Source organism: Anas platyrhynchos, chromosome 2 (genome assembly GCF_047663525.1).
Source record: "Anas platyrhynchos isolate ZD024472 breed Pekin duck chromosome 2, IASCAAS_PekinDuck_T2T, whole genome shotgun sequence".
NCBI lineage: Eukaryota > Metazoa > Chordata > Aves > Anseriformes > Anatidae > Anas > Anas platyrhynchos.
The window spans coordinates 77,541,272-77,567,033 of record NC_092588.1 but is presented as its reverse complement, the minus strand read 5'-3'; the positions used below and the strand labels follow the sequence as shown (position 1 = coordinate 77,567,033).

The 25,762-nt window shown below is 38.7% G+C and overlaps 1 protein-coding gene across 2 annotated transcripts in view; it reads right to left on the bottom strand.

Annotated features, from left to right (window-relative positions):
* Positions 1-25,762, bottom strand: part of TRIO (trio Rho guanine nucleotide exchange factor) — a 242,083-nt gene that overhangs the window by 30,515 nt on the left and 185,806 nt on the right. For both annotated transcript variants that reach the window (XM_038175341.2, XM_038175340.2), the window contains exons 35-36: positions 2,743-3,035; positions 1,601-1,771 (exon numbers count right to left, since the gene is read on the bottom strand). In XM_038175341.2, coding sequence (XP_038031269.1) covers positions 1,601-1,771; positions 2,743-3,035 — 464 coding nt within the window. The remainder of the gene's footprint in view (positions 1-1,600; positions 1,772-2,742; positions 3,036-25,762) is intronic.

Here is a 25,762-nt window from a genome sequence, read left to right as displayed (position 1 = left end):
AAATTTTAACTAACTTTTAAGGTTTCTTTAGAATGAAGTTACAAGCATACCTCTTCAAATTAATGTTCCTGCTGTATAAAAATAACTAATTATAAGCAAAAGCCACTTTTATCTGGACAAATTTTTTATATGGCTTTCTTATAATTTCTTTCTGTATCACTGAAGGGACATGCAAATATGGCAGCTTCTCAGCAGGAGCTTCAATGTACTTTCACCAACAGTATTTTTATTCTATTCCTTAATCTCAAAGAGAGATTATTGTTTTCTAGCCCTAAAATATTCTCTCAGGTCTGAAGGTCAGCAAGATTTTAAAATTCCTGTTTTGTTTCAGGAGTGTTTCCCAAAATATTAACATTCCTCACCCCAACTTGTGTATTATAATATTCCAATTCAGAAAACATGTAAGAAATAAGCATAGAACATGGAAGCCAGCCAGTTTAATCCTACAAATGACAGCTTCGGGGATGATTGAGATCCCTACTGAAAAGCAGTCAGATAAAAGGAAAAAAAAAAAGGTCAACGAGATCAGTCAAAGCTGTCAGTGACACCTTCATCACTCAAAATAGTGACGATATACTCACAATATTCATCAGGAGTCTTTACACTATATTACAATGGTTAAAAATTTTAAACAGCAAAATGGGTAGACAATTGTAATGTGAATATTTGCTGTGCAAGTCCAGACTTTCTATTCTAAAAACCTTAATTTCCTGGCTTGACAGTTGTCCCCTAAACATTCAATCTATGTTGAAAATTGAAATAAACCCTCTAAATGTATGAACTTCATAACATTTAAGAAAAACTGGTTATATACATAGAACTCCTTCATGAAGTTATTACCTATATCCAGAATTTCACCAATTAAGACAGAAGTTCTAACTCTCAATTTAAATGTGTTTTTGTTTGTTTTAAAACAAACAAACAAACAAATACCACCACCACCACCACCAAAAAACAAACCCAAAAAAGCCCAACAGCTGGATTATTACCCTCACTTAGATATTAATTTTGTGGCACAGATGTAAAGGCACACATTTAAAAATAAAAAATAATAAAAATATGCTGCTATACAAAAACAACTTGAAGTCAATGCCAACAGCTCTTTCTGTTAAGGTATGTACATTGTTTTTTGTTTTTTTTTTTCCAAACATGAGGCTATCCAAAATAGTACGGTTTAGTGAATAGTCTATGATCTAAAAAGGTTTCCAATATATAACTGTTCATTTCTCCAGATAAACTTTACTTGCACATAATATTTTAACTTGAGTACCAAAGGTACGGTTATAAAGCAATGAAATTCTAATCACTAAATATGTCATCTGTTAAACAGATGTAAATAGGTCTGCAAAAACATCAAGCTTCTCATTTCTACATAGAAAGGTCCAGTAGAAAAATTTTTGCACTTCTGCATTTAAAATACACAGTTTATTCACACACTTTCCACAGGAAACCCTTTTAATATTGTCTCAAGTTGCATGTTGATAGTTTTTGTCTACCATAAAGATGTATTACATACTCTACAAAGACTTTTGGAGACAGAAGAAAGATTTTGGCAGAAGTTGTCTCAACATGCGAAGCCTTCCCTGCTTCCTCTTCCTACCTTGTCGTCCTGCGAATCGGGCTGGAGAAGACTGTGTTGCTGAATTGCCATGGGAGGAGGCAGTGGTACAGCATCTGCTCCCTCTTCACCTTCTTCCTCTCCACAGCTCTGCATGCCTGAAGAGGATGACTTGGAGAGAGTGCCACTGCTCAGCCCTTCGTTCCGACCTCTCTGTAAATAAAATTAAGACATTCAAGCTCCATTGCCTCCTCAGTAGCAAGCTTGTCTTAAGACAGTTTTGTAGATTCACCTGTCTCTCAACAAGTCAAGATGATCCTACACACACAGGTCAACTCTTCAACAATGGAAAAATAAAAAATGCCTATGCCAAAGATTATGTTTTCAATGTCTGGGGCAAAAGCAAATGGATTGAGATACTGAGAAACAGTCAGCTTGTAATTTACTACAGGAAGGTGTTACCAAAGCAATGCTTGCTTTCCAAGTTTGGTCCTGTAAAGTTAAAGTCACGTTTTTCTAATTTAGTAACTCAAGGACTTTGTATTGGAAGTACTGACCTTCGTATTGAGATGTCTGAAGGCTACAAAAACATTAAAAGAAGTATTTTGTCAACCATCCTTTCTAACTGAAACATACAGCTCCACTTTAAAGTAGTGAAAGCAGATTGCCTGTAATATTTTTACAGTCATGTTGGAAGACAGTCCTTCCAACCACACAAGGAACTATAAATAAACCAAAGTTTAATGCAACTGACTTCACAGGATAATTTAAGTACATTTAAAGGAAGACAGTATAGACAGTTATTGTTCTTTCCTCACTTTTAAGAGGAAACCTGGTCGTAGATTTTCCCTCACTCACAGAACTGCAGAATGATGCCCTCAAAACAAGGCTGCAACTGCACCAGAGATAGTCTCTTTGTAGAGTCTGGCATTCAAGGACAGATGCCAATATTCTTTCCCAAACCACATCTCCCACTTCACCATGCTACCAAGTCAGTAGTCTTCTCTTTCCCTATATTCACTGTGTAACTTGCTGATGGTCCAAGCTTGCAGCAAAATACATCAAGATGAAGAAAAATGAGAAATAATTGACTGTAGAGTCAACTGAAAAGTTAATCTCTATGAGAAAACAAGTTATAGAAGAGTCACAGAAACACGGCTCGGGCAGTTGCCCTGAACACTCACCTCTTCAATAGTTTCATCTTGTGGGGTTGCTGCGCTATCATCAGAGTCCTTCTGAGAGCCTGCATCGGCACTTTTGCGAACCTCTCTACTCTTCTTATGTTTGTGGGCCAGTTTTTTGACATGCCCATCTGCTTTTCCACTGCTGAGACGCCTCACAGGACTGGTAAGCCATTTTCTCAAAGTGTTGCCAGGGCGCTTGGGACCCGGGGAACTCTGTGCTCCAATCATATGGGGTTGAAGCGATGTTACTGAAGCAGGAGGACTGGCATCATTGCTGGAGACTGAAAGGGAGTCTAAAAAGAAAAGAATAAGGAGAGCATTTTAAAGATGAGATACTTGTAAGGGAGAAATGAGGCAAATGACTGGTAGCTCATTTGTGTAAACCCTCCACCAGTTTGACTCAAAAAATAGTGTAAAAGGCATTACTATCTCGTGCAAATCAAAAACTGATGGTAACATAGCATTAACCGTCAAATCACACATATGAAAACTAGTAGGCTACTCCTGCCAGCTGTTCATGTCACTTGAAACTACACACCAAGCATAAACCCTATTAGAAACCTGCACTGACTTCCCAAAACTGACATGTAACTTACTATGCTTAATATAAAACATGCTACTAGAGCAGTTTTAAGGACCCTAAGGACTATCTGATAAACTCAGATTGGACATATGATAGAATAGACAAAATTACTTTAAAGTAAACTGGCCTTTAATAACTCTAGAGCTATCAGTGTCCACGCTGCACATGGCCACCCACTAATAAGCACTTTGTTTACAGCAGTCAAGCAAACATTACGTAGTTCTGACTGACTCCATTCTTGTAATTCATATCAGCACTATTGATACTTCTTTGTTAATAGATTATTCTTTCAATATATAACCTAATTTTGTGGGATGATATGATTATTTTACCCTTTAATGCATATTGCTTTGAGCACGGATACAAAAAGCAAAGTTTTACCTCAGTGAGACAAGCAAAATTTTGTAAATCCCAAATTTCATTAGAAATGCTCTAGTTACTTTATTCATTTATTTATTTATTTTCCACCCTGGAAAACAGGGAAAGAAGAATCAAGAGAACAGATAAATATCTGTTTATTTTGTTTATTTAATTAATTAGTTTATTTTTTTAAGTAGAGAACAACTATGTTTAAAGGCCCATTTCTTCAAGTCTCAGGATCAGCAGTATTTCTTAGCATGACAATGCCCGAAAAGTTCTGTAGTCAAAGGATATAGCAATAGCTATATGCACATGAGGCCAGTATTATTTTCCCACCAAGGCACTTGGACCATAGACTATGCTTATGATAAACACTCACTGGGTGAGCTCTCGCGAGACTACATTGATTTTTCCCATGCAGCACAACATTTCTTTCCCCGATTGTTCTTTTCCCTAAAAGCATATATATATATGTATATATGTATTTTATATAAAGAAAGACACATTCTCATAATGCCACTCCTATGAATATTACCTACCACCAGCATATTAACAAGACTCTGCTAGGTTGTCAAGTATAGTGTTTTTTTTTTTTTTTTTCCTCCCATGTGTGCACTTTTGTAGATAGCTAGTTTATATAAAGATGACATAAATCATGTTTTGTTGAATGTTTCTTCTGCTGGGAATTAAATGCAGTGTTTGCATTCCTTCTTGAAGTTTGACACAGACGTTCAGGTCACCTCTTCTGGCAGCTTTTCCATAAGAGGCACATTGCCAGGCTGACCAGAGGTAGTTTGAATCTTGTTGGATAATAAGGTCACTGTTAAAGCAATACACTTCACTGCAAACACACAAATCCTGGATCACTTGGACCTACACACCAGTATGTGAGCCTGCTCTGTTTCCAGAGAATATTAAGAGCAAATTTTGTCTTGAAAGCCACAGCTAAGATGGCGAAAGAGACATAGAATGTGAATATAATAAGACAACACCTTTTTCCATAACTGTTCATTGTGTTTCAAGGAGGACTATCTTAAAAAAATGCAAAATACTGAGGGAGAAAAAAAAGTGACATTCCTTTCCTTGGAAACCAAAATTGTGATCAGTCTGTTTATAAACATTCCAGTTTGCTCCAATAAATCCAGATCTGCCTGCATTAACAGGCATGTGACTGTTAAAACACATAGGCTCTGGTGCTAAGATCTGCTCTGTTATACTGAATGTACACATCCAGACCAATAACTACTTTTTTGGTTTTCCATAAAGAAAATAAGCTTCATAAAACACACTTTCTGTCCAGCAACCTAGTTACTAGCACTTCAAATCAGAATCAGGATACATCTACAGAATTACTCTCTATAAGTGTGCTGCACAAGACTAAGCAGACCTCCTGTAATGCCATCAACCTCGTCTAAGGCCTTAAGAATGGGGACCATCAAAAAGCAGATGCAGAATTATGTTAGTCACCTTTTTCTCAAGATGTAGAGATGTGAGTGTTACAGAATTACTACACACTTCTTTCTGGTGAAGCAGGAAACATATGGAAGAAATTAATTACCTATAACCACAGTTCTCAACTTGCAGTCTGAAGATCTCTCTAAGGCCTGTGAATTACTGTATAGGGGTCATCAGCATGTATGTTCGAAAAGCTAGCACACTAGCCATCAGCACCCACCTCACTACAGATTTCATTTTTTAAATAAAGTTGTCTGTTTATTAAAAAAGAAATCCAAACAAATCTCCCTATCACCTGCAAGCTCTCCACGGGAATCCAAACAATCTCCCTGTAAACCTCTGTAAGAAGTTAGACTGCTCTTTCACCAAATCCACCTTTACCTTTATTGTATTGTGCATCTTTTAATTTTTTTTACCAGATTTCTCATTTCAGAAATCTAAGCAAGTATCAGCTGATGGATACATCAATAACTCTCTGCCATGGAACACAGGAGAGCAGCAGTGGGGTTCTTGTAAATAAGTTTCTGAAAGCACAAACTGAATTCGTGCTTTCAAGACTTTGAGGATGTTATAAGCACTCAGCCAGTTTTCTTCCATTTGTATATAATTTTTGGGTCCCAATAAGGGTCCATAGAAGTCCATCCACAAATAAAACCTAGTATGTTCATTTGTTTAGTAAAAAAAGCAATTAGGCCTTCACATAGAAGTTCACCAAGCACTAACTGTTTTGTGTTTTTGTATCTGTTGGCATTTCTTTCCTTTACAATTACTCCCTGCTAAGGAAAAGGCAGCGTTGTGGTGCAGTAACAGATTGCGTAAGATTTATTTTTACATAAACATGCCTATCCCTAAGCATCTAACACGCCAGTAGTTAATAAAACCTTTTCTAAAACCTCCTCAAATTTTTGCCTATCCTTTTGACAGTCAACACATGAAATAATGGATTTCTCATAAAAACAAACAGCACAATGGAGAGCCCCTGGAAGTGTGGGAAAGTAGTATTTTTGTCTGAATGCACTTTTGCTGTACCACTCCTACTCTTAACTCCAGGCAGCCAACAGTTTGTGGGCAGGAGGAGTGAAGAGAGCAGGAAGAAATGCATACACTCCACTCAAGTGGAGAGGATCTAAAAGACAAAACAATGTCAGCCAGACATGTTTCACAGCACATACTTTAGCCATATCCTCCCACACAGCATTAATTTTCATTTGGCGTGTAGCATGTAACTGCTTCTCCTCTTCTCTACTGCAAGATTTAATATAAAGTACTTATTGAAGTATTATTAGGGCTTCAGGGAATCATTAAAGTGGACGGAGTGTAAGCAGTACACCAAAATGATAGCACTGCTCCCCTTGGACTATGAAAGCACTGGGGGATAAGAAAAACCCTAAAATTAATAAAAAATACTGCACTGCCATAAAAGCATCACCCTAAATATCAAATTCTACTTTAAAAGTGTTGGAAAAAATAAAAAGGTTTAACACCACCTGTATTAACCCAAATGGAATGTCAACCCACTGGTCTCTTCAGAGATGAGACCTGATTCCTCCCTCTGGCCTCCTTAAATTTGCAGAAAACACCCCCACAGTCCCATAGATCAATGTTAATACTCAGTGCAAATAAAACACTGCAGTGTTTTTCCAGGGAGACCTTTTATTGTCCATTTTCCCATCCTATCCCAGCTCACAGGAGTCCAGATTCTGCAATTCCTACTCCTCTGAGTTTCCTCAGATCGGTATTTCTAGCCAAGGGTCACAATACTTGGGCACAGTCATGGAAAAAAAAAAAAAAGTTGTTCAAGTTCATACATTCAAGTGGACACACTGTCAGGTTCAAACCTTGGGGAATATTCAGTATCCAATACAGGAGGTTTTCAAGAACACAAAATGAAAGACCTTTAATCTTCACTCTGTGAAAAGCCATTTGGGTGTGTCTTATTTTTGCCTGGCCCATCACTATATACCATATCTATCTATCTATCTAATCAGAGATACACACTTTGATTGATTACTATGCTTGGGAATGTTTATGCTAAAATTGGCTTTGTTTCCTTCATGACTACATAACAAATTGTTTTTCTAGGGTTGCTCAAGAATATTTTATCACTAAAACATGCTAAGAGGAAAAAAGGAGTATTCAAAAATTAAACCAAGAACAACATGGACTTTTTAAACCAAAACAGATGGAATAAATTTGGGGTATGCAAACCCCAACTGTGTTTCAAGTACAGTAAACTTTCTAGTGAGTGTCAGATTCCCTTTTAGAAAAAGATAAATGCAACAGATGGCCATCTTGGAGAGCAAAAAAACCCCAACGCACATAACAATCACACATAGCAACACCAATCCAACTAGAAACCATCAAACTTAATTAAACCACCATTTACTCAAGTAGAGACAGCTTTATAATTCAATAGCTTATTAAAAACAAAACAAAACAAAACGAAGGGATGTTCTTTCTTTCATAATGTATAGCCACAATAAGAAAAGAGGGCACTTAACTTCCATTTCTCTCCGAGTAAAATCACATATGTTGCTCTGTTGCTAAGGTCAGAGAGTTCACTGAGAGTCCATAAATATATTTTTAAGTAAAAGAAAAAGGGCAGGCAGTGGGGGTTGTAACCCCCCTCAACCCAGAAGATAAAGTTACCTTCAGTGAACAGACAAATTTTTCAAACTTAAAGGGAAATGGCAATTTTTGTTCTAGTCCCAGCTTTCTTAACGCTGGAAACACGCACATCTGCAATTAATAAACTGTTTTTTTTTGTAAAAAATAAATCAGCCATATTGAGCTAGTTGATGACTTGAAAGACTCTGCTTCATATTAACTATTTCCATATTGCCATTTCTAGACTTTCTGTATTTACAAGGAGAATAAGGGGCTACAAAAACCCGACTTCCTTACCTAGGGAATCAAACAGTCTCCTTGATGCCTGCTCTGCACCATCTAAAACCAAAATGCTGCAAACACCTCACCCACTCTGGGGACTATGAAACAGAAACAGGTCAAGGAGTTTAAAAAAAAAAAAAAAGAAAGGAGCAAAGCAATCTTGGTAGGCCCCTACGTGGTATGCCACATTACCACTGCAAGTCCAGTCCACTGCCATGGCCTGTACAGACTGAAGAGACCACATAGGGCAACAAGTCAGCTATCTGTAAATTGTGATGTAGGTACATTACAAGTACGAACATTACAAATATTTGGGGATGAGAGCTGCTTGTTGGTTCAAAAAAAATAAAAGATAAAATATGTAAGTTGGGAGCAATTGGAAGCAACAATCTCCAAGCCCGTATCTACCTACAAACAAGCATGTTCCATTTTGAGCCAAGTCAACAGGTAACTTCCTCTGAAGCAAAAGATGACAAAAGCCCATAAAGCCCCAATCATACAGTCATCGTTTGTTACTAGATGAGATGGGGAAGGCTTGAAAAAAAAGAAAAAGAGTGAGAAGCTTATTTTACTTGTGGACACGCATGCGGTTTCTGCCTGGGAATTTCTTTTGCAGTAAGAGGCAGTCAAGGTGCCATGTACAAGACCATTCAGAACTGCATGCATGCCAGGAATTTTAGTTCTCTACTGCTGGGTATCCTCCCTGGACCCTTACTGCACAGTTTTTGTAAACCAATACTGGAACATATCAAAATACACTGGATGTGTTTCAGCTTTACCAAACCACCATAAAAGCAGTTACCATTTAAAGACAATACAGTTTTAGTTTATTAAGCTTGCAAATGTGGAATTTCCCTGATGTTCTTCGGGAAGCACTAATTTCACTTATGATACAAAGATAATTTTCATTAATTGTCAATTTTCATAGAATGCAAAGAAATAGTATTCAATACATAAATGCAAATCCAGATACAAATGAGACTGAAGAAGTGGAACAAACACACTGCCTATGAACTTCTGGTCAGCAAATCTTTACAGCCTTTTATTTCAAGTTATGCTCTATGCTGAAATATATTTTCTGGTATTTCCAGTGTGTGTAGCTAAAAGAAGATAGCTCAATTCTTTAGTATATCTTCCCAGATTAATGATTTGTCTGTATTAATTGTGACTGACGCACATACATGCCCAGACCATTTAGATTTAAATATATTCAATAATTCAACCTTTCAAGTTATCAAAAGATGATTATGTTAATATCAGACAGACTAGAATTCTAAGCTTGAGGCTAGATACTAGTCAACTTCTTTTAATGAGATCCTAAGCTGCCCCATGAGCACGTCTGCAATTTTAAAAGAAAAACACAGAAAACGTCCAGAGAGAGGTGGAGACAGACATTGTCAGCTTAACTTCCAAAGGTCTTTCTGAAATTGAAAAAAGTCATCCAACAAACATATCTGCGATATCAGTAGAGGAAGGAATGAAGAAAATATCTGAGTAAGTGCAAGAAGAATATATTGTGCGTTTGAGACAGAAAATCAGTGTTACATGCCTGAAGGGTTTAATACACTGTTTATGTTATTACTGTTCTGTCATCTCATATTCTTTTCTTTTTTCCAAATATCCTTTCCTACCTTCCTTTCTACCCTGTTCAGAAATTGAGGTTTTAAAATTTTTAACAATTTCATAGGCGTTATAAATTGCTCGTGGGGAGCACTGTAAACACACCACTGTTAGTTGTGAGCTAAACATCACCACTGAAAAAAAGCCTCCTCTTACAACTGCTGGATGGTTTTGCATCCACACTTTTTTTTTTCTTCTTCAGCAGGAAGAAGGGATAATACTATGCCAAAAAACACTTTCTCAGGTGAACAGAAGTAGTTCTGTTTGTACTCCCTGGAATTAAGACCACATGGATAAAAAAAACCCCAAACCTAAATTTTGTGTATTAGTGCAAGTGCTAGGTAGTGCTAGTGAAGGAGAGTGGATTTTGTAGGGTATTTCAATCTTTGCAACAAGCTGTTATTCAACACTACTTTTGAAAAGAAATCTTTTTTTTTTTTGCGTCACAAGTAGGAAGCACTAGAAGTTACTTATACTACTGAAGTTCAGCTTCCCAGTTTGTGAAAACCACAAGCTTTTAATAGATTAATCGGCTTCCCTGTATGCAGCTTATATTTTAATGATCGATGTCTTGATCTAAACTCAACTCTTTCAGCTCAAACTTAAAGGCAACTACATCCACGTGCCTGGCAGGACAGACCAATGACAGGTTTATGTTGGTTGTCAGTTTGTCAGTCAGGTTCTCATCCTATGCCAGTCCAATAAAGTCTGTTAAGTGCACAAGCAAGATATCCTCTATCATATCTCTACGGATCAAAGTGATCATTTTAGTATAATTAATTATACTAAATTATTCATCTTCCCCTAGATGAAGGTTGTACTTCTACTATCCGTAATTGCACAGAGCTCGCATGCTTTTATGCAAGAGCTGATAAACCCATCATTAGAAGCCCATGCTCTAACTTTCAGACACAGTTCTCTTCTTTTCATGCACAATCTCCAGTGGGTTTCTTTGGGACATCAGTTAGTTGCCTCTCTCTCACAGCTCCCTAGTGCCTTCTACATATGACATCATTTTACAGCACCATGATGGAGCACTTGACACACTTCCTCTGCAGAGCTGTAACAGGCAAGATTTTCACTAATAGATTTAATAATTACACACACAACTCCCTCAGAGGGACTGACACAAACTACGTAATTAGAAATATTAAGGTACCACCCTCCTTCCATTAAATAGTTGTGAAAGTTCTCCAGTGCAGAGAAAGAAAATAAGAGAAATACTTATTTTCTATGTCAGAAAGCAATGTATTTTTTCCAAAAAATCAAATGTAATTTTCCTATATCCCTTAAAATACAGCTTTTAAAATCAAATTGTCACTGAGATGTTTCATAAAGTCTCAACTACATCACTCATTTTCAAAGCGTGTGTGCTGGAGTTTTACTGCAGAGAGACATGCATTTTAAGAGGTCTTCTTTACATGCTTTTTTCCCCCCAGATGCCTTGGCATGAGCAATCTCCAGCTCCATTAAGATGACCAAATGAGAAGACTGGACGAAGGCATGGCCTGTTCCCTTCTTCCTCCAGCAGACTGGGTGCCACAGGAGCGGTGAGTGCCAGCAGCTGCCATGGTGCAGGCCCAAGGCCCTGGCCTGGAGCAGAGCAGAGCCACACACAGCCCTCGCCTCTGGCTTGCCCCAGCTCATGTCACTGCTTATTAGTTCCAGACACCAGCACAAGGAGCTGGCAGAGGGCACAGCACAGCTCCTGGAGCTGTGGGAGCTGGCAGCATCAGCTTCCTTCCCACTGCTCAGAGCTGCAGAGCTCCCAGCCTTTGACAACATCAAGCAGCTAGCTGGTGGGGAGAAGCAAGCTCTGAGCCAAAGAAGGGAAAGAGTGGAGGCAGAAGCTCTGGGCCTGGGCCTCATAGGCAGTGCTGGCGCTTAAGACACTAGGCAGAAAGTTTTGCTGGCTGTTGACAAGCCATTTGTCTCATGCACGCTGAGTGCAACCTACTTTTGAAGAGCCATGCCGCGTGATGTTAGCGGCAATGATGTGGCTCTGCGCTTGGTGGAGAGCTGTGTGTCACTTACTACAAATGGAAGCCACTATTTACACAAGATCTGTGACAAGCAGTTTCCGTTTTTAATCAGGGCAACTGCACAATCCATTTCTGCTCATCTGTTACTGAGCTGCAGCGTTTTATAATCCGCTCCTTTATTTTTTGCTGCAAAGTAATGTTGCCATCTGAAATGGATCAAGATAAATGCCACTCCTCGAAATAGTTATGAAGCAGCACAGCAACTTGTCTGATATGCCACGTGCAGCAGTCCAGAAGAGGAAGACATGAACAGATATGAAAAACGCCCTATCAATGCAGATAACAGAACAGGCAACCAAAAGGAAAAACAAACAAGAAAAACATTCATTTATCAAGTCTTTGGCTGTACTGAAAATCATAGAAAGATATGGGGGAGGAGAAGAAAGGAAGCATGCCTGCAGAAACTGGGAAGCTCATTAGGAAGAGCCTCATCTCAGACGTTATTTAAAGCAGTACATGACATACTTTCCTGTGCAAAAGCTCAACAATGCAGAGCATCCAAACAGAAGGAATTTATCCTATTAAGATTTTAGAATATCTTCACTCCTCCAGCAAAAAAGCCGCGTATTAAGTACATTATTGCAAGTGAGTTCAAGCAAATCTGATCTCAGAAGGAAGTAGGGGATGCACAGCTCTATTGGTGCAATTTTGAAATTGAGAAGATACATACAGGTAGGGAGGAAATTAGCTTCTCTTCCCCTAGCAAAAGCAATAAAAAACAAACTTCACAATTATGAAGACAAAAAACTGTCACATATAAAATCAGCATAAAATGCTGCTAAACCAACATCTTCTTTTTTTTTTTTTTTTTTCTCCTTTTGTCCAGAAGATTGAAAAAAACAGAGCAAGTATAACCTCTGCCAGATATTTACACAGGAGTAGACACCAGGGAAAGATGAAAGCAGATGTATTTTATTCTCCACCCCCCACTGATACCTTAAAAAATTCCAACACATGAGAAAACCTCCAAAAATTCCCAATTAAAATTGTGAAAATATGTGGTAAGAGTCAATAAACAGGTACTTTGAATCACAAAGTGTAGATACTGATAATGATTTATGATGATATATTCAAGGCTGTTAATAAAGCCCATAAATGTAAATAAAGAGACAGTACACAGTAGTAATTTTAGCTTAGAAGAACTAGTAACAGAAAAGAAATAATTACTTCTATATAATTTTATTTCTTATAAAACCGAAGTTATTAGAACACTCATACTAAAAAAAATACTTATTTCCTCTTCTCTTCACTTATTGCAGTTACATGTTAACATAAATACACATACTAATCCAACACTGATTTTAACAGTCTCTTTTTTTTTCCTCCATCCTCTTGATTCAAAGCAGAAGAGTTCATTAGAACAACCAGCGATTGTTTGGAGCCACAGCTTTAGCAACAGCTGTGCAAACACATCAATCTCAAGTTAGGAACTCTGCCATAAGCTTAATAATAATATACTCATATCATTTAGCTTTGGGGCTATTACAATAACTGTGGTCATTTTCTCTTTCTAAATACTTTGTTGTTGTAGCTCAAAAAATAAATTAAGAAGGTAATTAAGTGAATTGGAAGGAGAGAGAGAACTGCTAAAACCATGACAAAATCTGTGCTCCAAAATTAATGTATAGAAAAGATGTTTCCTTATCCAATTCACTTAATATAGATATAAACTAATTTTACTAACAGTGTTTTGTGTTGTAAAACCTTAACCTTTTTAGTGCACAGACTACCTGGAGTATTCACGAGCACACATACAGCCATGCCACTGCTATCAGCCTCCACACTGCTCAGCTAGATGGCCGTAGGTGCTGACAGACAACTTCCTCCGGGCTCAATCCCTGCTCAATAACGCCATTATCAAGAGCAGACTTAGATGACAGTGATTGGAAACTGAACTGTTTTTAGACTTTTTATCTACAGATGGAAATGTAACCTGAGCAAAGCAGCAAGAGCACACATGATTTTAATAAAGGTTAGCCACGCTGGAAGTATTTTTTTAAAAAGACTCGCAGTCAAGGTTGACTATTGATGATAGCTATTAAAATTGTAACTGCAGATTCCTACATAGATGCCTTTTCAGGGTGAAGCATGGTAAGAGATTAGGAAAGGGGGAAGATGCTCCTCTACAGCTTCATCAATCTTGGATAAAAAGAAGCTGAATGAGCTAGAACGGGAAAGATAACTCTTGTATAAATGTATTTTAAAACAAGCAGCCTATAAATTAGCAGAAGATGTGACATTTTATCTTAAAGTGCAATTAAAATGTATGAAACCCAGACTACACTGAATACTAAAAACAGAATCCATCATTGCCACGTTATTAATTTGATTACAGTCTCTTCAGAAATAACATATGCACTGCTGAGTTTTCTTTGGCATGATAAAAGCCCATATTGCGCACACAAAAAAAGCTGCTTTTTGCCGTGCAACTGTTGTTTTTATTTCCTTCACAATTATTCCCAATAAAGGCTCAGAAGAAAGTTGATGTCATGAACTCTCAGTCATCTAAATCTCAGTTCCTAGAATCATTCCCCAGCTCCCACCCATCCAGTACTACCTAAGTGGCCACAGGAGAACGTGACAGCATCATGGTAAAGCTGTCCAAAACTGCTTTGCATGTAGGAATCAAAAGGAAAAAAAAGGGTGGGGGGTAAATAAAAGAAGCAAAACTACTTCTTTTGAAAGGCAATAAAGTAGAATTTTTATTTGCTTTACTTAGACAGAAAGGGCAGGGGGGAAGAGATTGGTGTCAATAGTAACTTCTACACAACAAAGATCATTGTTAATCACCTTTTTAAGTTATAGACTCAACCATAAGCCTAAATTTAGGGGAAACATGAATTATTTGAAGGAAACCGAATTTAATTAGCTTCCATTCTTTTCTGCATTGATTTTTTTTTTCTTTTAATCAGGTCCCCTGCTTTTCACACAATGAATGCACCTCAGCAGCTGACCTCTATGAAGTTTTCTTCTTAGAGCAAACTACCTCATCAAGTAGGGTTACGTGTTTTTTTTTTTAAACACTAATTCACAGAAATGGACTGGAGGTGCCCAATCCCACGTTCAAAAACAAGGAAAAAAATATGGTCTAATAAACATACTTTCCTATTCTCTGAAGAAAACCAATCCTTACAGGGAATTGTTACATTATTAACATGGTCTTTTCAAAGCAGGACATGGTATACTTACACCACCTAAATTCTGTTCTTCTCATCACCTCTATTAAAGGAATGAGTCAGAGCAAGCCTTGGTGGGCATATTCAATGGATTTTTACAGCTGCTAGCAGCCACATTCAAAGGGAGATTATGAACATGTTGTTTGTTACCAGTCTAGCAATGAGCACCTTGAGGGAACTTTCATTATGTAAGGTGATAGCTTATTCTTATCCTGCTGCTTCACTGAAGTAATTCATTTAAAATAGAGCTGTAATAAACCAAGAGACAAGTTGAAATGTGAGTTGAGCCATTTCTGCTTTGCTCAGGTTAAGCCCATCCACTCAGATACACACTTTTGACCCTGATACCAAAAATACCTGCACCAAATGCTTTGTTACAGGTACTCTCAGAGAAAAACAGATTTGTTGAGGAGGTGAAGAGGCAGCTGCTATCTTCCTGTATGGAATCAAACTCCAACCTTCTCAAAATGTATCAATATTCATTCTGGAGTCTTTCTCTGCATTTGGGAAGCCTTCTTCTTGGTATTGAGTACTTTTTTCCCATCACCTTTTTGGAATTAAGTCTAGAAGTTCTTTCCTACTTCAGATTTTGAATATTCTTCATTAACGGTAAACTGGAATACAGTCATCTTAGCAGAACCCAAAAATGCCTAAATATATGTATATATTTTTCTTATTACAACAATGGAGTTACAAGTCCTCATTACATAAAATTTGCAGGACAAACCTAACAACATCTCCTTCAGAACAGTATACATTTTCCTTTTACATCTTTCAAAACTCTTTTAAACTAAGGGCTGAGTAGCCAGCTTGACAAGGAGTTGGTAGTCACAGAGCAATTTAAGTTACTACATTTTCATGCCGTACTTATAAGAGGTCAAATAAGAAAACACTGCAGTAGAGGGAACAGACTCCCAAAGATCAGAGGCAGAGCAGGCTGCTTGGGGCTAATTCTATCCACACTGCTGTTCAGTCTGAGCTTATTTCATAAAGCAAGTAATACATATGAAAGTTACATGAATCAAAATATGGCAAGTTTGACTGAAGAGATACATCCAAACCATAGGGGAGAAAAATTTGGTGTGACTCAGATGAAAACATGGATACCTGGGGATCTTATGACCTCATTCAGAGCAAGAAACCCAAGCCTGAAATCTTCAAGTTCACAAGTAAAGATGACAGCTGTGAAAGGACATCAGTCTTCCTGCATAAGCTCCTACATCTGAATTCATTTTAGGGGGACAAAGGGAGGGGTGTTGAGGGTAGCAAGGGAGTGGTACAATGTTTTCTGCTAGATCAACTCCCTGGTCTGGCTGCCTGCGTGCTTGCTCGTGTTGACACGAGGGAAGCAGCTGGATCACATGTGCAAGCACAGGGTAAGTAAGCGGGCAGTATCTGACATGTACTTCAGTTTTTACTACCCAAGAAACAGCGCAAGATAACCCTCTTCTAAGTCTTGAAGCCTGAGGATTCAAAAAAGCCCTTTTGCAAGAACAGCGAGGAAGGACATACAGGTCAAGAAGCAGCACCTTTGCATACTGAACTATGCAGCTGACACATGAGCTCAGTTTCAGGAGGATTCGTGGTGCATGCTCTTTTGGTGGAGATGGAAAAGCAAACACAGCACATACTTAACAGCTTCCATCTGTATTCTAAAAGAATAGATTTTCAAAGTGTAGAGGTGGATCTACGCCAAGAATTACACCAACCCATTAGTAATACTGGACTCTCCCACTGCATCCTCTGAGTCTAGTCCTCAGAGACCTCTTATCCTCTCTTGGACACAGTTTGCGAACAATTACTCTATAGTAAAAGCATCCTGTTTTATGGATGAATGATTTCTGAGGCTTGATATACCATAAAATGTTATGAAAGGAAAAAAAAGCTAGTTTGATTCATATACATGATTTCTAACCATCTATTGCAAGCTTAATAAATAGATTTCTTCAAAGCTAAATGAGAACTCTCTGTACTCCTACGACCACCTTTCCTCCTCCAAACCGGCCCCCAGATGGTTAATAACTTCAGGATAAATTTTGGTTCTGTAGATTTATTCCCTGGACTTCATCCATGAGATTTGCCTCTCAAATTTCCCAAGTGAAATATAGACTCACGTGACCCACTTAGGGACTGAAATACATACATGCTATTGTTTCCTCTAGCTCATAAGGTAACTGAAAAAAGATGTTATGATTTCTAATACCCAGTTCCAGACAAACTACTCAACTCTCTCTCCAGCCAGATAACCATAAACAACTTCGATATTTATCCACACTTGTCTCAAATGCAGAGCATTTTTAAGTTATGGGAATGGGTGGAATTACCATGAGAATTGGTTTGCTCCCAACATCGCCACTACTTACTCCAACTGATGTCAGATGAAGGCAAAGATACAATATGTATTTATTAATTTCAGTAGTTTCTTGCCAGTTCATTACTTAAGGCCTTATTTTCTTTCTCCCTCAATTTGGACTGCATTTTTTCCTCCTCAGGCTTCAGGAAAAAGTGGGAAAAAGATTTTGCATCCTTCAACTGAACAGGAGTACACGGTTATCAATTGCACTACATGCATCCAACATGCTGATGAAAAATAAACTGAACAGGCTTAGAGAATTTTTAAGGAATTTGAAAAGTCAAAGACTTGGTTGAAGTTTTCTATCAATAAAATCACGCAGTAGATCTAGTACATTGTGCATATTCAGTCTAAAACCAAATTATCAGTTTTAGGTTTGTAGTGGCCGGAAATACCAAAGTTATAGTTTTACTCATTCCAGTTCAAGCAACAGCATACAGTTATATTGGGGGCATGCAAGTATGTTTGTTCGCCTATTATGAAAGGCTATTGAGCTTTTTTACAACATGGTTTGTTTACACGGACATCTGTTTTTAAGAAACAGTAAGAGAACAATGAAAAATGCTTGTGAAATCACGTATGCTTGCCCAACAAGACTTTGTACATGTCTATGATCTTAATTTATATAAAAATTGACTACACCCAGCATTTTACAAAGCAGGTTTTCTAAAAATACTTTGGAATTAAAAAATAGATAGATCTAAGCCTGAGTAACCACTGCAGCAACAAGAGTTCAAAAATGAAGCAAAAAAGTGAAGACAGGAAAATGCAAAGCAACATTAAAGAGGAAAAGACTCTTGCCATGCCATTAACAGACTTCCAGCTGAGAAGGCAGACACAGCTCTGGGTAAACTATTGCTGTTGGCCAGTTTGCTGCAAAGCATTCTGCCTATCAATTATTATTTGCAATCGACTCCTTTCATCCCCCCCACTTCCAAGATACCGGGTACTTGTTTACATCTGCAATAACTGTTGTTTTAGAAAGTGATTACACAGCACTGGGGGCTACAGAGCAGCTTTCTGAGATCAGAGCTCTGTTGCCAGGATCAGAGCTGATAGGCTGCTAACACAACTCTCTTTGGCTGGTACTCTGACGCCCTGCTGTCTTTGAGGAGCTACTGAGACTTACATGCAGCCCTATGAGATTACTTTCCATGACACCCTTGATTCTGTATTTGTTATCCTCCTGCCATCTTCCCTCTCCTTTCACCCGTAAAAGCAATTTTGCTACTAACAGATGACATAACTGGCCTTTTGCAGCTTATTTTACATAAAAGCTCACAGCACACAGCAACAGGTATGCAAGACTTGACCCTAGCTGCAAACAGCTGAAAAAGAAGCATCCCAACAGCTACCTCAGCTCCAGACACTGACGCTCAGCACTGTTTTGTCCTGCAGACATTTCAGAGTGCTACGCACGAGAATCAAACTTGTTCTCCAGCAACAAAGTGGCAAGGACAAATATCATTTCCTGTTAATATTAGAATGGAGAAGGAGATGCAGACCCAGCAACAACTGAGTTCAACATGAATATCCCCAACCTTACCTGTGTTTCTGCAGTCACGATGGAAACAGCATTGCTTTCTTCCACATTACCCATTTCAGTAGCAATGATGTCTCTAAACAAGTTGCATACAGACCAGTTTATTTCCCAACCACCCTTTCCTTTCAAGCTCTATTCCTGAACCGTTACTTCTCCACAGTAACTTAGTAAAAGTAACTGAGAAATATTAAACACTATTATTTTTTGGTTTAGTAGCATTATTCTAAGAAAATTTCTAAGCTGTTAAAACAAATTACTACCCCTGTTAACATCTCACAGAACAAGAGTTAGCATTTCTCACTTCCACATCCCAACTAAAAATAATGAAGCAGTACATGCATTTTACATTCTTTTTCTGAAAGAGCTTACTGTACAGCATCCCGGCAGGTTACGCAGCAGACTCATTTCATAACTGCTGCCTTTCCCATGCAGGTCCTTTCTGTTATACTCTGCACTTTTTGATTGGGGTCAAGAGGGAGGGGAGAGTAGAGGCAGAGAGAGAAGGAGAAAAGCAAACATCCTACTAAGATCCTATGACTGGAAAACAATCCCAAGACAAACAAACAACCCTCCTCCCCCAGCCCGTTATTTCTATCGTACTTATCTGTACCTAAATCCAGGATCCAGTATTTACAGCCGCTCGGCTGCCCGTTGCTGCAGCAGGTAGGGTTCACTGAATGAAGCGATCCCAGCGTGTCGGTCTGCTTAATCCTGTTTGGCATGGCGAGGAGTCAGCTGTTCCAATACCCCCAGCTTACAAACCCCTACTCGCCTGCACCCCAGGGATGTGTTACGGCTCCTCCGGGAGGTGTTCACACAGACAGCATTGCAAGCAAAGCCAGCAAATCGAGGAGGTTGCTATTATCTCTGCAGCCTGGTCTAGCCCACTGCCCTGCTGTCAGAGCAGCTCCTCTCTTCTAGGGATGCTCTCCTCTGACTCACTGAGCACGGTTCCAGTCTTTAAATTCACATGTGGGAATAGCCAGATGCAGCAGATTACACTTTACCGTAACTACCCTAATTGAGGCTCAAGTTCATCTTAAAAACACAGTCAAGCAGATATTTTTCCTCCCAGCCTCCAGAAAAGATACAGCCTGGCACCTCTACAAAGCTTTATAGCAACTGGAAGGCACAAAGCCCACCTTTAACGCCTCCTTTTTATTTTACAGCGCACAGTTAGGTTTCAATGCTTTGGGCTAAAGCAACAAGAAACACAAAAAAGACGGACATTTTCCGGTCAGCTACAGCATGCAGCTCTTGCTGTGTAGCTCCCATTTTCCTTCACGAAATCTGCACTGAATTACCCTTACCTTCATCTTCTCTCGAGCCTAGTTGGTGACAAAGAATAAGAAGTCAAACACTAGAAAATCCACAGCTTTTCATTAACTCATTTAAGGTCCTGCCCTGGTTTAAAGCAGATTTCAGATCTATGCAGTTCTAAGCTCATATTCTGTGAGATACATTTCTAGTTTATCATACTGTCTGCTTGTTCAGTAAACTGAAACTGCATGTTTTTTTTTCCCAGTCTATGCATTCTTCACTTAGCATACCACACAAGCATTTGTCCCTTAGGATTCATTTGTATTTCTTAACTAAACACTTGTAAAACCTATAGAAGATGCTTGGTATCTTCTCCTGAACAGCTCATCATCTAATTTTAGAGGACACACAAAAAGCTACAACCACTAGATAGATAAACATCTAGGAGGCCAAAGAAAGGATTAAATTTCTGTAAAAACAGTAATGAAATGCTTTCATCATACTGTCATGAAAAAGGGCCATAAAGAAGTGAGATTGAACAAACAGTATTGCAAAAAAAAAACCTCAGCATGTAGTGGGAAAAAAGAAAAAGCATTAAGGAGGTTGCCAATGATAACAGTGCAAACAATTGCATGTAATGAAAGGAAAGGTAGGAATTTTACGTGGAGCTGAGAGCACATAGTGACCTAAAGCCAAAGAAGGCTCACCATCGGCACTTAACACAAACTGGATACACACATTAACCTGTTTGCAGTATGAAGGAGCTGTGTGCACCCTCCACCTAAGACTAAAATCTTGTTTTCTTCTTACTTCTAAGAAAAGCCATCCTAAGCTCTGAATTAGTTTCTCTTTCATAGCCTCCTTCACTGAAACCATTAATTCTGAATCCTTAATATTTTTCTTCTGACCCAAGATGTGTTTCAAATGACACTGAATTCCCGAGGGGAGGGGAAAAAAAAGAAAAAAATCTTCTTTTCTGAAGATAAACGATTTAGTTATTTTTACAGTTTGCCACCTACAGTGAGACTTCCACTAAGGCTAGTTTATTCTTCATGAAATTGTAGAACATCTGAAAGTGATTCTAGTTTCTAGTTGTTGAGTAAGAAAAATAATAAATGAAACAATCCTTTTCCACCACTCCCCAGCAGTTCTCACACACATCAAACATGCTAAATAATGACTGGCCATTCTTCCTGTAGTTAAACTCAAAATCTTTAACATTTAGAAAAAGCTAGTGAAATCACCTGTATAGCTTTGAAATACTGATTTCCAGAAGTAAGAAAGCTTTTGACTAACACACAGCAAAGTTAGTGTGTGCGTATATATATATATTTCTATATATACATATATATATGTGTGTGTGTGTTTTAAACTGCATATAAACTGACCTTATAACAGCAATAACATATGCAGGAAGATATTCGAAATGCTGTGGAAACCAAAGCATTTGCATCTTACTACTGCAACTAGTCCTTCCTTTTCTCTACTCAACTCAAACACCATTATTTTCACGTTTTGCTTTGATCCTTTCTCAGAAGAGAATTCTGAAAAGTAAATTATGGTGGCGGTAGGGGGGAGAATGACCACATGAACAACTACATAATGCGTATCTCACAGGTTACTTGGTAAAGAGGAATGCATCAAGAATATGCACTTGTTATCAATAAACAAAATTGCCATAAAAAGCCCCATAGCACCACGAGAGTGGAGACAGCACACTCCACATGAACATGCTTGCCGCGTGGTTGTGGCTACCTGTAAGAAACTGATTCAAAGACATCTCAGTGCATATACTGAAACAGTAGCTATAGCTAATGAACTGATGGGGACCATTATTTAGTACCATTATCATCTTAGATTAGCCTGAAATACCCAAAGATGTACCACAAGTATCAATCTCCATCTGAGGCAGTGACCTGTATCAATATATGTATTTTGAAGCCCAAACAAGCAGCCTATTAATGCTTTTCTGTGGTTTACTTCAGGCTCTACTACAAAGCTCTCTTTGTCCTTTAGCTCCATCAGCTTGTCTGTATTCCAGAGCCTTATTCTGCCTTAGCTCTCCTGGTCTGCTAGAGAGCTCGTTCTGCGACTCCTCACCTCAGACACTTTTTGTAGGAACTCATCCTCAGTAATAACGAACCAGCCAGGTAGCCTTAATTCAGCAGACAAGAAAATACCTACATGCAGAACACCTTTAGGCAGAAACAAGGCTTGGGCACAGAAGAGCTCGGACTGCGTGACACGCATAGCACAGGGGCACAGAGTTGCCCCCACCACTACCCTCTGCTTAAATATTGCTAGAAGTCAGCTCAATGGAAGAACAAGCTCAAATTAGATTCACGAAGAAAAACACTCAAATAACAACCCATGCCATTTGGCAGCATCTAAAATAGCACTTCTTAAAAGACAAAATTAACTATTTCTTTTTTCACCTTCGCTGTTGCAGAGCTGAAAGGCATTTTCTCAGCTGAACAGCTTACACTGTTTTCTTCAAAAAAGTAGACAGTTATCAATCCTGCTGATAACTGATGAAAGGCCCTCCAGACCCCTACCCTTAGCAGTTTAAGACTTCACTGGTGAACAGTTTTTCTTTGATCTGTGGCAAAAGAAGCGTCCTGGTGAAAATCTTCTTGTCAATGGCTATTTCAGTCAAAACAGTCCCCTTACTTTCAAGACAGCATTTTGAGAAAGAGACTACATCCCAAAGAGTGAACAGAGAAACTAAAAAGCCCAGCAGTTTCTAGAAGAGCACTGTATATTCTCAGGAGATTGAGTAGTGCATACCTTGTATGCCACGTGTAAGTGAAGCATCATGCCCCTGTCTATTAGACAGCAAGGGAATAGGATTAACTATCTGCAGTTAATCTTGGGACTCCCTGATAGACATCATCAGACCGACAAAAAACAATTTAAGTTAGTAGGTTTTGCCTGCTCACCCAGAACAGAAGGAACAGCTCATCAGTCTCTGCCTCTGCTGGTCAACAGCTCAGCTTGCTGCAACTTCGGTGTCTCAGCGGTACTAGCTGCAACCTGCTGCGTCTGAAACCATTTGCCATGGTATGAGCCCCCGGATGGAAGTGCTACTTCATTTCTGGGTACTATTAGCCTTGCATGTAAGGATGGAAACATTCATCTCTTTTGTTTAAGATGACAACTGGAGTTAAACTGACTGCATTTCTCTAAAACATTTGCATGGTAAGAGAAACAACATCTTAACTGACATTAAGGCAAGGATAAACAGCATTCCAGCCTAATCCTCCTAAGGCCTCATTACATTTTGCACCATCTTGGGTAAAACAAGCAAAACAAGAAAGGGAAGCTAATAAAATGCAGAAACTTCATTTTTAAACACTTGTTTAAGTTGAGACCTTGAAAAAAAGTCCAAGAACCAACTTTTTTTTTTCCTTAACACCTATTTTTTGCAAGGAAAAAAGAGTTTCTGAGATTGTAAAGGGGGGGAAAAAGGCTTCAAAATACAATTCTGTTCTCAAGCAAACTACACCTGTCTCTGAAATCTTCCCCCTCTTATTCCAGACATTCAAATTAAAAAAGTAATTCCCATATTTTGAAATCTGTACTACGAAGATACTTGGGGAGAAAAAAAAATCCTGTTCATCTTAGAATTATAGAAGCTAGTTGAAATTAATAGAAGCATGATTCTTTCTTATTCAGTTCTGCCAGCATCTAAACGTCACAGTTTCAAAATCATTTTTCAAAGTTGTCTATAAGGCAATTCTTTTTCACTATTTAGAAGTGCACTGTTCTCAGAATTTTGAGTCATGCTTCCGCATGTGGGAGAGAAAGGACTCGGACTTCTCCAGAACTGTGCAGGACCAAAGACCACCCAGACCTAGGAGTCAAAGTTAGACATAAATCCGTAACTCTTAAAATTCTTGCACTAAATTAACATTGCACAAACCAACTGGAATTTTATTTACACTGTGCATTGCCCATTTTTAAAAATAATAATCAGGCGGACTTTGCATACAAACCCTATCTTTGGCAAGTTAGCATCTCTATCTCACAGCAGAATGCTCCAACACAACCAAGAAACTGCAGACCAGCAGAACTGCATCGATAAATAAATCTGAGGTTGAGCCTTCATAAGGTGAGTTCCCACACCACGATTACAATTCTGAAAGGCAGCTAGCTTTGCCTTTTCCTCACCGTACAATGTGCCCACAGTTTAGAGGCTTGGAGCACAGCTGCGCCACTAGGATCTGGTTTCTTCAGCTCCACACACAAAGATCATCCTGTTCCCAAAACCCAGCCTCGCTGCTCCTCGCTCTCACAGATAACACTGCCGGTCTGCACGGCGTGGAGTCGTTCTCACAGCGGCTCTCTGCGTTTACATTCAGCACGTTGTTTCCTGTTCTTTCCTACCCGTGCTGCCAGCTGCCAAAAGCACTCTGTACTGAATCAGTCAGAAATTGTACTCTGCAGTGAACTGTGTCAGCATCCCTGATCTGGGATTTCTAAGAACTCCTTTCAATCCAATTTCAATTAAAAAAAAAAAAAAGAAGCAACATTAGCTTTAACTCAAAAACATATCTCATTAGCTAGTAAACGTGGGGTAAGTATTTTCTGATTGATGGTAAAGAGATATTTTCAGCTGGAGGATGAATATCCCTCTCCTTTCTACATCATGGGTAAGGCATTTGTCAAGAGCAACTGATATCAAGACACTGAAGTACTCAGGCTTTAATTAAAACTGCTGGGAAATGAACCATTTATCCAACTATTCAGTCAGCAAGGCCAGGATCTAAACAAGCCCTTCCTGTCTCCAGCTTTGCAGAACATGCCCTAGCTGTTGCTCATGCCTGCAGTAAGAAAGAATATCGAAAAGCATATGACATACAAAACTCTCTCATCTTACTCATTAGGCCGTTCCTTTCTCAAATTTTTAAGCCTGTTCTGTGCTGTAGCCAAGGAACTGGAGTATGTATACCCCTCCCAAGAATGCAGAGGCCTTTCAGAGAAATGGTGAGACATTCAGTGTCCCTGGCTTTCTGTTTATCTGGAAAAGCTTTGGGAAAGTTCTGACTCCTCAACAGTCACCACTGCAGAATGCCAAATCAGCTTGAAGGATCCCAGCCACTGTCAGCAAAACCACAACAAACCAGCTTCAGATAATTCAAACAAAATCTTCTGGGTGAGTCCAAGGAATGTTGCTCCACATACATGCACCACTTAGCAAAGGGTGGGAGGGGAGAAGAAATATGCCATGCCTCGTCTCTGCATTGGAGAAAACAGAAAAAGCGTTCCAAGCGAGAAATACTTGCAGTCCTAATGAGACATATGGAAGAAATGCTGGATTTTGACATTAATTTTATTATCCAAGTCACCCTTAAGCATCCTTCTCACTGTTTTGTTTACTTGGATGTTTTGAAGTAGTCTCCTCAGCCATACTTAAAACACCCTTTCTCTTCCTTCCCCCCTCCTAAGAAAAAAAAGGAATCAGCTTGTTGGCAAGAAAAAAAAAAATCCAGTCAACACAGTGTTGTTCACTTTTCCAAACCAGTCGTAACTGCACATACAGGAATTGGGTGCTTCTTAACATAAATCTCTGCTCATTATCTTAATGGGAAATGCATGCAGACAAAGATAAAAGGAAAGGATGAGAATATATTTATCCAAAATTTTCAGAATATTGAAGCACATTCCTGACTTAACATGAATTTAAGTCACACCAAAGGAAAATGAACATGTCTAGTAACCAAATTAGGTCATTAAAAT